We start from the raw sequence: 12742 nt of genomic DNA on the forward strand, positions 1-12742 counted from the left end.
TTTTTTAGCATAAAGCTGGCTGGGTGTTCGGGTAAACATCATAAAAGAGAGCTTAATCATTAGCTAATAAATCTGTCGGCTCAGGTCGGCATCGCTACAGTGAGTGCGGTGAGGTAAGAAGGAGCCACAGATCTGGGAACAGTCCTGTTCCCTGCGCTCATATTGCCAGGCCTCATTTGGTGTGTTGTTTTTTGTGACAGGTAACACTTATCAAACACAGTGAAACCTAAGAGGCATTGTGTGCTAATACAAAAAGGTGTTGAAAAAGCCGTCAAGGAGCTCAGGTGTTGATCCACGTGCAGTCATGCAGTGTGAATGCAAAACCGCTGATTAACGTGTCAGAGATGTGGCTTTACAGTAAGAGAACATGATTTGGCTCACCGACACATTACTTCCTGTGCTTACTAATATTTAAAATAGAGTAACTCGAAGGTGCTTTACACTATCTTTCACAAGTTTGGGGTAAGTAAGATTTTAATTGATCTAATTCTTAATTTATTAAAAATTTAGTAGTAATAAATTAATATTCGTATCCAACAAGGACACTTTAAATTAATCAAAAGTGACAATAAAGATTACTGTATTTCAAATAAATGCTTTTCTATTCAAAGAATCCAAAAAAATATAGCTGTGTTTTCAACTTAATAATAAGAAATGTTTCTTGACCAGCAAATCAGCATATTAGAATGATTCCTGAATAATTATGTGACACTAAAGACTAGAGTAATGACTTCTGAATACATTTTATTATTTTTATATTAAGATAGAAAACAGTTCATTTAAATTGTAATATTTCATGGTATTATTGCTTTTACTGTATTTTTGATTAGATAAATACAGCGTTGGTGAACATAAGAGACTCAAAAAATAAAAAAATAAAATAATAATAATAATAATAACCTTACCTACCTACCCTCAACTTTTAAATGGCAGTGCAAATTTAAAAATCATTTTACTTTTTAAAAAATTTTCTGTGGATATTAAAAAAATCTGACTGACCCCAAACTTCTAAATGGTTATAAGTGATGTTTTTCCTGATTTTCCAAAATTAAGCCAAAAATTGTCCTTCTAACTATTAGATACCACTAAATTAGGTTGATAAAAAATGTGTTAGAAATTATGGTTGTTTAAGCCGGATGTTTTTACAGTTATTTTCTTAAGCACTGTATTATGAAATGGCAAGTACGCTTTATATGTGTGTTCGAAAAAGTAATTTTCTTTTCTTTTTCATCTTAGGACTGCACCTTCTTCACCCGCAAGGAAATTCTTCGGTGAGTACAGACTTTTTTGGCATTTTCTGAGCTTATTTTGGTAAATAATTTAGTAGAATCCAATGGAATGGATTTAAACATGGTGTTATTTGTTAAACAAAAGTCCAATATGAATATGAAAACTCTTTCATGATCAGTATGGGCATAGTTTTTAAAGAGATAGTTCACCCAAAAATGAAATTTCTGTCATTAATTACTCACCCTCATGTCGTTCCAAACCCGTAAGATCTTCAGAACACAAATTAACATATATTTTTGATGTTCTTACTGCCTTTCTGAGCCTTGAATGTAGTAGTTGCATTGCTGTCTGTGCAGGGACAGAAAGCTCTGGGATTTCATCAATAATATCTTAATTTGTGTTCTGAAGATGAATGACGGGATTGGAACGACATGAATTTTAATTTTTTGGTAAACTATACCTTTATCACAGCTATCGCTTTTGCAGCTATTGTGTAAGGTATTGTGCATTCTACCAGTTCATTCAACTCTACTGCACTCCACTGGCTCTTACTAACCATGCCTAAGATCTATAAATCTCTCCGGCGCCATTCATACAACTCATTTTTCCCCTGTCAGCAGTTCAGCTCCAGTGATATTCATCCATGCTCATTCATACAGATCAGTCTGCGTTTCACTACAGTCCACTGGCTTCATTAGTATTCCATTCACAGGCTTTGCGCCATTTGTTTGAGTGAAATTCATACGGCTGCTCTGATGAGACCTGAGATCTAATAAAGAGAACCTGACCATTATAAAGGTTCTTTTTATGAGAGTTGTACTTTATGTGAGCCACCATTTATGCAAATTTAGGACCCACCGAGTCTTAAACTAAAAAGTAAAGCTTTGTTCCAAAACCTGCCTTGCTGTCTACATAGGCAGCTGCCTTTTAAGGAACCTCATGAGTGACAGATTTGGAAAGCTTTATATCAGCACCAAAACAAATATTGGGTAAAACTTAGTTGTAGTAGGGTACACTGTAAAAAACAACTTGTTGACTTAACTTATATAATATTTTGTAACCTGGCTGCCTTAAAATTTTAAGTTCAGTCTACTCAAAAAAAAGTTTATTCAACTTGAAATGTTAAATTGTACTAAGTGACAACTTAGATATTTGCGTTGAATCAACTTCAGTTTTTAAGGCAGCTTGGTTTCTTACCCATCTGTTAAGTTTAGCAAACACAAATATCTAAGTTGTTACTTAGTACAACTTAACATTTCAAGTTGAATAAACTTATTTTGACTGAACTTAAAATTTTAAGGCAGCAGGGTAACAAATTATTTTAAGCTGATTCAGCAAATTGTGTTTTGTATTTTTTACAGTGTAGTCCACTTTTTTTCATGAGTGTCATTTGGAACGCACAGAGCCCCGCACAAAAAGTAAATCGGTGCACAATTTACTAAATCATTTCCTCTGTTTACTAAATCGTGCATTCTATTAACTAATTCATTCTCTCATTTTACTAAATCATGCGCACAATTTACTAATTCGTTCCCCGGTTTTACTAAATGGTGCACGCAATTTACTAATTAATTTCCTTGGTTTACTAATTTGTACACATTATTTAATAATCCGTTCCCTTGATTTACTAAATCACGCACACTATTAACTAATCCGTTCCCTCGATTTACTAAATCAGGCACACTATTAACTAATTTGTTCCCTCGTTTTACTAAATGATGCAGGCTATTGACTAATATTTTCCCTTGTTTTACTAAATTATGCACGCTATTTACTAATTCGTTCTCTCGTTTTACTTAATCATTTTCATTATTTAATTCAGTCCCTTGTTTTTCCTTCCGTTTACTAAATACTATGCATTATTTACGAATTAATTTCCTCATTTTACTAAATCGTGTGCACAATTTACTGATTCGTTCTCTTGTTTTACTAAATGATGCACACTATTTACTAATTTGTTCCCTCGTTTTACTAAATGGTGCACACTATTTACTAATTCTTTCCCAGGTTTACTGATTTGTACGCACAATTTACTGATTTGTTAATTGTTGTAATTCATTCCCTCATTTTACTAAATGGTGCACACAAATTTTACTATTTTTTCCTTCCTTTTACTAAATTGTGCGCATTATTTACTAATTTATTCCCTCGTTTTACTAAATTGTGTGCACGGTTTACTGATTCGTTCCCTCGTTTTACTAAATCGTGTGCACTATTTACCAGTTTGTTTCCTCGATTTACCACATTGTGTGCAGTATTTACTAATTTGTTCCCTCGGTTTACTAAATCATGCCCGTTATTTACTAATTCGTTCCCTCATTTTACTAAATCGTGTGCACTATTTACTGATTTCTTTCCTCGGTTTACTAAATTGTGTTCACTATTTACTAATTCGTTCCCTCATTTTACAAAATTGAGTACACAAATTACTGATTCGTTCACTTGGTTTACTAAATCATGTGCACTATTTACCAGTTTGTTCCCTCGTTTTAATAAATTGTCCACATGATTTACTAATTAGTTCCCTCTGTATTCTAAATTGTGTAAACCTCTCATTTTAGAAAATTGTGTGCACTTTTTACTAATTAGTTTCCTTGGTTTGCTAATTTGTAAGCATTATTTACTAATTCATTCCCTCATTTTACTAAATTGTATGCACTATTTACTGATTCATTCTCTCAGTTTACTAAATGGTGCGTGCTATTTACTAATTTGTTCCCTCATTTTAAGTGAATCGTGCACTGGATAAAATAATTTGTGCCCCGTAAATCTTGTAAATAATAATAACAAAATAATAATCTGTTGTACTTCCTGTCTGCATTCTCATAAACCAATGTTGATGCCACTTAAAAAGATTACAATGCGACGCTACAAGGCTTTTGAAAATGTCTTTTTAAATAATTTCCTACTTAATAAAACTCAATTTAAGTGTCTCTGTCCAAATCATAACAAAAAAGCAGCAACAGGTTTGTGAGAATGCTGACTGGAAGTAGAAAAAATTATTATTTTGTGCACACAATTTACTTAAAACATTGAATTATTATATCGAGTACACGATTCATGTAAAACACAAGAATCCCTAACCTAACAGTGTGTTACCTGCAAATACTAATACTCATTTAATCAGACTGAACATTTTTGTCGCTCCTTTTCAGTGTTGAATAAAAATACAAACAAATATATGTAATTAGATTTTAGTCCAAATAGCTTTCAGCTTTTGTAAACTGTAATGCTATACATAGGCAGCAACTCACAATCAATTTCAATTATTTGAATTACCATGTAGCTAAGATTTGAATGACTTAAATTGTTATTGCTAATTATTAGTATTTACGTATTTTCAGTATTTTCATGACTGATTTTAGCTGTTTTACATTAGAATATAGCTGAGCTAACAACGTGATCTAATAGTTTCTATTTGAAATAACATTAAAAACATTACAAACCATCAACTTTTAACAATTAAAACCATTAAAAAATGGTTTTCTGTAGTGTGATTTGGGGCATATTCCTTTAGGATTTATTAGTTTTAACAAATCACCAATAGAAGGCAACCAATTACCAGTAGACACCAACAGTGTCCATTACAGTTTCCATTCAAATCAATACAAGTCCCATTATAACCAGTAAAACCATTAGAAATTCTGTGATGGTTTCTATTGTTTTTTTCAGCAGAGAACAACCTAACCCACATGAACCATTTAGAATCCAAAGCCAGTGTTCTTAGAAGAGAAACATTTGTCCTGCTAAACAAGGAAGGGAGAGAGATTACATCCCATCCAGCTGAGATTTACAGCCTCGCTCTGTCTGCAAGAATGTGATTTCTTTCTAGCTTTTTTGTGGCTCTATCAGAATCTCTCCCTGACAGGCCATGCAGCAAGCAGCAAAGCGTGTAATTGTCTTTAGCCACCAACACCACATCGCTTCAGTTGTAAGCTGTTGCCATATACATATATAATGCTGTTCTGTTGGCCCAATGCAGCAGCGCTCGGTGTAGCTGTACTAATCGGCTTTCAATCAGAAAGGTTTGTTCGTACAATTAATCAGCATGAGCTTCAGGCTAAAACTAGAGTCCATCATTCAATTTCTCTGCCAGCCTCAATTAGACAACATGGCTGCCATCCAAAACCACAATTTTCTGTACGTAGCTTGTAAGTTCTGCTAAAATAATATAAAGCATATAATAATCTTTGTTTATATTGGTAAATATTATGTAATTAGAATTATTTAGCCTATAAACAAAGTAAGCAATGGCAAGTGGATAGTTAAATAGTAGAGTAAAATGCTTCACCGCTAGGGTTGGGTATCGAAAATCGATTTCGATTCCAGAATCGGATACTTAAGGTCAGGAATCGGATACTTCTTGTAATATTAAAATGTCGATTCCGCTGCCAGGACCTTGCTCACAAATTTAGGCGCATAGCGCTCCAAAGTAGGGCTACACTTGTGATCGGAAGTCGAGAAAGCAAAGTAGCCTGTAATATTTGTGATAAATATAAGTAGAGGTGTCACCACCAATATGACAAAGCAGTTTAATTTAACAGATCGTTAAAGGTCACAAAGACAATTTAAATACCAACGTGATTCTGTTCGTAAATTTTAGGGCTGGGCGATATGGGCAAAAAAATGATCATGATAAAAAAAAAAAAAAAATTATCATGATAATTTTTTTCATATTAGTCGATATCGATAATTATCACGATAAATGTCAAATCTTTATTTCTTTCAAGTTTAAAGTCAGATTAACCAGACCATTAATTTTATTTAACAAAATAAATATCTAAATAGAAAAAATAATTTCTGCATCTTCTAATGAGTTACATTGCTTCAAATCAAGAAACAGGTTTGGGTTGTCTGATAATAATAATAATAATAATAATAATAATAATAATAATAATAATAATAATATAACTTTTTTTGATAGTAGCTTGAGGATGCAGAGGTAAATTTTTGTTTATTATCAATCAGTAACATCTGTAAAAATTGTAGCAACTTCAGATTTATATGGTTAAATTTATTCTGACATTTTTTTTTTTTTTTTTTTTTTTTTTTTTTTTTTTAGCATTGGTCCTATAGTAGCAAGCATACATTTTAAATCATGATAAACAGTTAAAACCACACATAATGGTACCTCAATACCATGGTAAAAATATAACTACATGGTTTTATAGGTAGCCTATTTGTATGAAAAATGGTAGTCTAAAAACATAAATGCACACAGGCTATAGCTTAATCACAAATACATACATACTATAATTATATACCATTACTCCTGTAATAAAATTCAGTGTGAATATCCCACATTGCTGCCACAATACCATGGTGCAGTGAGTGTTACTACAGTAAATCCATGGTAAATGATGGTGATGTGTACATTGAAAAGCCTTCTGACTGTCTCGTTGCACACAGCTTTAAACTAGTTTGAATCACAGAGTAATTGTGTTCATCGTTGAATTCAAGTGTTTCACACTGGATCTCACAGCGCTGTTTAGTGCTCGCGTGTCAGAGCTGTTTACATATTGCGCCTTTTGCGCCCTCAAGTTTGTTATTTAAAATGTAGGTGTGCGGTAGGGCTGGGAGTCGATTCCAAAAAGAATCGATTCCTCGATTCTGAAGCGTTGGGAATCGAGAGTCGATTCCGAGAGCGCATCTGATTGACAGAAACAACGAACTTGTTCTGGCTATTTTGTTTCAGTGTACAGTTTGTTAATTTTGCACAAAGCATACCGTTGAAGTACACATCATTCAGCTGAACTGCGCTGTGGTCTATGACTAATTTCATGTGCAATGAATTACAATTTAAATACAGAAATGTATCATAATTTAAAAAAAATAAAGTTTCATATTATGATATTGATGTTCTACAGTCATGGCGAAATTAGGTTCCTCCATTCTAGAAAAAAACAAGAATCTAAAAAGAATTGAAAACAACAGTGAGGAATCGATTCTTTGAATCGAATCTCATCGATTCCAGAACCAGGAATCGGAATCGGACTCGATTTTTCCAGGCGCATCCGTGCCACATGCATCTTGAAGTCGCACAGCGCGGCAGTTTAAACTTTAGTCTGAGCGGATCAACGGTCGGTGTGGCGCAATTCAAACAAGTCGCGTTATTGTTCAGCATTTGGCGCATAAAAATGATATCGAACATTTATCGAGCTCTTCATATTGTTTTATCGAGAACAATTATATCACGATAATTATCGTTTTAGAATTATCGCCCAGCCCTACTAAATTACAACGTTTCATCTGTTTGATTCCTCAACCTTTCTTCTGTGCATTGTACGATACTAGTGTGATTTGAACATTCAAATCTGCGTTTGTGCTGCCGCTGACCTAAAGAGAACCACTGTCATGTATATGAATGAAACAGTTTTACGGTCTTTTCAACCACACAGTTCATTATTTCTGTGTTACAAACATTCAAATAATCACAGAAGTACTGGGATAAAAGTTCATAGTCAGTATATAAACTCTGATATGTACGGTAGAGATCAAAATAGAGTAAATTATCCTTTAAAAATGTTTGTCTAAAAATTTGTCTTTGATCATTCATTCAAAAACACTGATTCATCCAGTAATGAACCAAGTAAATCTTGAGTGAATCACTGAATCATTTATTTATAAATTAGGATTTTGTTTAGTTGTCTAATGTGTTTTTTCTTCAGAATCGTAAGAGAACCACAACTTCCATTTAAAAAAACAACAACAACCCAATTTATCCAGAATCATTCAACTCTATTATGCAAACAGCTCTTAAGTAAATCTTGTTATTATGTAGCCTGTTGATTTTTGTTCATGGTATTCAGCTGCAACTAAATGTTTAGCAAAAAAAGAAACAGAATAAATATGCTTGATATCATCTTTTATTCACATTGGAATCAAAACTGGGAATCGAAAAGAATCGGAATCGATAAGCAGAATCGGAACTGATAATATTCTAATGATACCCAACCCTATTTACCGCACAGCGACTGAAGTGAGCACGCACAAATTTGGATCAATCAAATGTGAGATTTTTTAACTTTACTATTAAATAGTCATAATCATATTGAGACTGATTTTATGTCACCATGGCCTCTGAAGTTGTATCTAATGGGGTTATTGGTCATAAATTGCAGGAACTGCAGCTTGATCTGAATTACAATTAGAGGCCGTTCACACAAACCATGTTTTCGTCTTTTCAGAGGTTTTTCAAGTAAACAGACTAGATGGACTTGTTCGCCATTGTGCTTGCATATCACATCCTTTGCAGCATCTTGCAAGAAACAGCATTCTTAAAATGTGGTAATCAAATTTTGATTTTTATTCCACATCCCTGCGCCTTGCCCCCTCAGGAGGTTTATTTGAGGTAGATTATCTGTTATGATTTTGTCAGTATTTCTATTGGGAGTTTTAACAGATTTTAAGTTGTAAATATTTCTAAACCACAAAATAATTTAACTTTTTTTTGTTTTTCCACAGCAATCTGATTTTTTCTTTCTCTGTACACCATGATGATTTCTTTTTTGCATTACTAAGTCTGTAAACACAAATAGGCTCAGTCACAGTTATTGACTCAGCCATATTTTACAGCGCAGTTTAAGCAGGCCAGACATTATTTACAGCTGGTAAGAATCATTACAATGTTGCTTTTATCTTGCATCCAGTGCTGCTATGGTGCATTATGTACACATATCCACAGAGATATTGATTTTTATGCACTGCTGTTCAGATGTTTGCGATCAGTAAGATTTTTAATGTTTTTTAAAAGACTTTTCTGCTCATCAAGGCTGTTTATTTGATTAAAAATACAGAAAAAAACTGTAATATTGTGAAATATTACTACAGTTTAAAATAGTGTGTTTCTGTTTTAATATACTTTAAAATGTAATTTATTCCTGTGATGCAAAGCTAAATTTTCAGCATCATTACTCACTGTCACATGATACTTCAGAAATCATACTAATAATATGCTGATTTATTATCAATGTTGGAAAATGTTTTGCTGCTTTTTTTGGGACAATAGAAATGGAAATCTTTTGTAACAATATACACTAAGTTCAAAGTTAGGTGTTAGGAGTAAATTCTTTCTTTCTTTCTTTGAAAGAAATGAATACTTTTATTTAGCAAGGATGTGTTAAATTGTTAAAAATTAATAGTAAAGACATATATTGTTTGAAAAGATTTCTATTGTGAATAAATGCTGTTCTTTTTAACTTTTATTTAGAATCCTGAAAAAAATGTTTCCAACATTGATACTAAATCAGCATATTAGAATGATTTCTGAAGGATCATGTTACACTGAAGACTGGAGTAATGGCTGATGAAAATTCAGCTTTGCATTACAGAAATAAATTATATTTTAAAGTATATTAAAATAGAAAACTGTTATTTTAAATTGCAATAATATTTCATAATATTACCTTTTTTCTGTATGTTTGATCAAATAAATGGAACTTCGGTTAGCATAAGAGACTTATCAGAAAAACAAAAACAAAACAAAAAATCTTTATTTATTTTTTTTATCAAATATAAATTCATGTCCCGGTCACATGTTCTTGGTTAAATAGACATTACTTACACTATCAGAAAAAAATCTATTTTATATTTTTACACTAACAATGTAATCAGTAAATCTCATCAAGTTTGCATTTTTAAACATTTTAAATTTATTCCAAAATAATAACACAAGTCAGTAACAATTTAAATAGTATATTTAATTTGTAAATTTTAAATTTTTTTAATAGTTAATTTTTAATCATTGTTGAATTTTTCAGGTCATCAGTCATCAAAGCTTGGTAAATATCAGTCACAGACATGGAGATTTACTTTAAATTTCATCAAGGCGATTACTCACTAAAAAAACTCCCACAGATCATGTTTTCAGGCTATTTTAAGTCTTCTTTTGAGGTGAGTGGTTATATCTAAGTATGTGAGTTGTTTACTTACTTTTTTAAAATTAGACTTCCCATAAACACCATTATATTGTTTATTCTGACTGATTCGCAAACATGGAACATGCACAAGAGGCGAGATTGACGCATGAACCAATCACAACCGAACATAAGCAGTCATATCCAATCATATTGCGATGGAAGAATTTGCCTCATCTCATGTGACATTCCCCCATTCATTCTCCGTTCTGAATTCCAGGATCTGCGTGGCATTACTGTAAATGGGTCTTACTGTTTTGCGAATGATGAATCCTTTACACAAGCTTTGTGTTTCTTCAAGAATGTTCTTTGATTGGTTAAAACCGAGACTTTCTCTGTAAACACTGTTACCTGCGTTTCACGGCGTAGGATCGCTTTTCAAACGTTACGAAAGGCCTGGAACCCAATCTCTTGATTAGGCACAGTCTTGCAAAGTGTCACATCAGGTCTGTTTCATTCCTGTCCACGATAACCTAAAGAAATAAAGCCTTGTGTTTGTTATTCGACCTGGCTGTTGTCCATTCCCTACGTGCATTAGGTATAAATAAAACAAATTGCCTGCTTTCTGTTCTAATAGGATTGACATATTGCTCTCAGGTTTCAGGATATGCTGTTAATCGCTGTCGTTTGAAGATCAAGTGTCTACTTTAAGAAATTAAAAGCAGATACAGGAGAAAGGGGTACAGTGTCAGTTTACAGTCAAACGACCCAATTACGGTAATACAGGAGCCCGACAACAGGCTCTGATTGGCTGAGCTGTAAAGTGTACTTCCCCCAGTCTGACTCACAGCCAGGACATTTCCAGCGCTGTATATGCGACTTACATTTTCTGTCTGTCATAATACTGTGTAGGAAATTTAGCAGGTATCTTCCTACTTTGCTGTGTTTTTCTCTCAGAGCTAGTATGGAGGTATCAGTTTTTTGACGTACTGGCTATGACATTGATTATGAGAAATATGAGTTGTCTTTAATCATCAGCGAGTCTTTCTCTTGATGTTTCTTGCATGTTTAAAGCTTTCATTCTCCAACTTCTATTCCAGTATCATCACCATCTTTCACCAGACTATCAGGGTACGCTATTATATTCAATCCAGTGGCCGTTTTTGGGCGTTATGTGTGATGTGAGATTGATAGATCGGCCGATGACCCCTCATGATGATTGCTCTGGTGTGTAAAGCTTGAAAGGATAATAAGATATGATTCAGGATGCTGCGCTGCATCATGTACAAATGATTTACTGCTGTTTTCTTGGCCATGTCTGTCCGAGTCCCTGGTCGTGGACGTAGTGACAGTTAAATGAGATTTTATGACCATTCTGATAGACATTTATGGGATAATGCAGTCTTTAAAAACATGCGCATTGCAGGCTTTAAAAAACCTACAGAAAAAGATGAATATGGATTAGAAGAATAAGGTGGATTATTACAAATAGGACACATTTGGTGACTTCTTGCTTTTTTAAAGATATTTTATGTTATACATGCTATTAACAAGATTAACACTTAAGATGTCTCAATCTTCTGAACTGTATCCAACGTTTAAAGGGATAGTTCACACAAAAATGAAAATTCTGTTAAATTAAAGGATAAGTCCACTTCCAGAACAACAATTCACAAATAATTTACTCACCCCCTTGTCATCCAAGATGTTCATGTCTTTCTGTCTTCAGTCGTAAATAAATTATGTCTTTTGAGGAAAACGTTTCAGAATTTTTCTTCATATAATGGGCTTCGTTGGTGCCCTGATTTTGAACTTCCAAAATGCAGTTTAAATGCAGCTTCAAAAGGCTCTAAATGATCCCAGCTGAGGAAGAAGGGTCTTATCTAGCGAAACGATCGGTCATTTTTTTCAAAAAAAATAAAATTTTGTATACTTTTTAACCACAAAAGATCATGTAGCACAGGCTCTGGGATGCACGTCCACGATGCTACGAATTAGTGATGGGTCATTCTTGAACGATTTGTTCATTTTGAACAAATCTTTCATCTGACTCGGGAAGAACGCGTCGTCTCGGGGAGTGACTCGTTCAGTCGTGCATTCGCTACATCCTATTAGGTTCTGTACTGGAATTAGTTCGCCTGTTTCGAGTATTCGAGTTTTTTGTTCATTCATCTTATGGGGCCGTCACGTGATGAACGATTCAAACTCGAAAACTTGCTAATCATACACTAAAGAAAAAAACAATGAATTAATCTTTTTTCTGTTTCTTATAGCGTTATAGTTTTGTCTTGTGTGTGATCAATGTTTGTGTAAGCAGTAGATGTGTTAGGGAAGTAACGTAACAATCTAATTATATTTTGCTAAAATGAACGAAATGAATGAAATGACTCGAAAAAAGATTAGTTCATTTTGCTGAAGGAGATCACTACTACGAATCACATCTAAGTTCATCGTCTGTGTACTCAAAAAGGTAGAGAATTGCGGAAAAACTCCATCTTATTTTCTCCTACAACTTCAGAATCATCCGACATCGTTTTGTTTTGTAAACAGCGTTTGACTCACTTGCACTTTCTTAGTCTTTGCGCGTTCACTTTGTAAACACTAGGTCTGTAGTTCAACCATTTCTTCTTTTCCGTGTCAGTCTTCGACACACATTT

At 33.5% G+C, this 12742-nt stretch overlaps 1 protein-coding gene across 2 annotated transcripts in view; it reads left to right on the forward strand.

The window, feature by feature from the left end:
* The window catches only part of cib2 (calcium and integrin binding family member 2), a 42695-nt gene that overhangs the window by 13762 nt on the left and 16191 nt on the right, over positions 1-12742 (forward strand). For both annotated transcript variants that reach the window (XM_051100349.1, XM_051100348.1), the window contains one exon: positions 1237-1271. In XM_051100349.1, coding sequence (XP_050956306.1) covers positions 1237-1271 — 35 coding nt within the window. The remainder of the gene's footprint in view (positions 1-1236; positions 1272-12742) is intronic.

This window comes from Labeo rohita, chromosome 25 (genome assembly GCF_022985175.1).
Source record: "Labeo rohita strain BAU-BD-2019 chromosome 25, IGBB_LRoh.1.0, whole genome shotgun sequence".
Classification (NCBI taxonomy): Eukaryota; Metazoa; Chordata; class Actinopteri; order Cypriniformes; family Cyprinidae; genus Labeo; species Labeo rohita.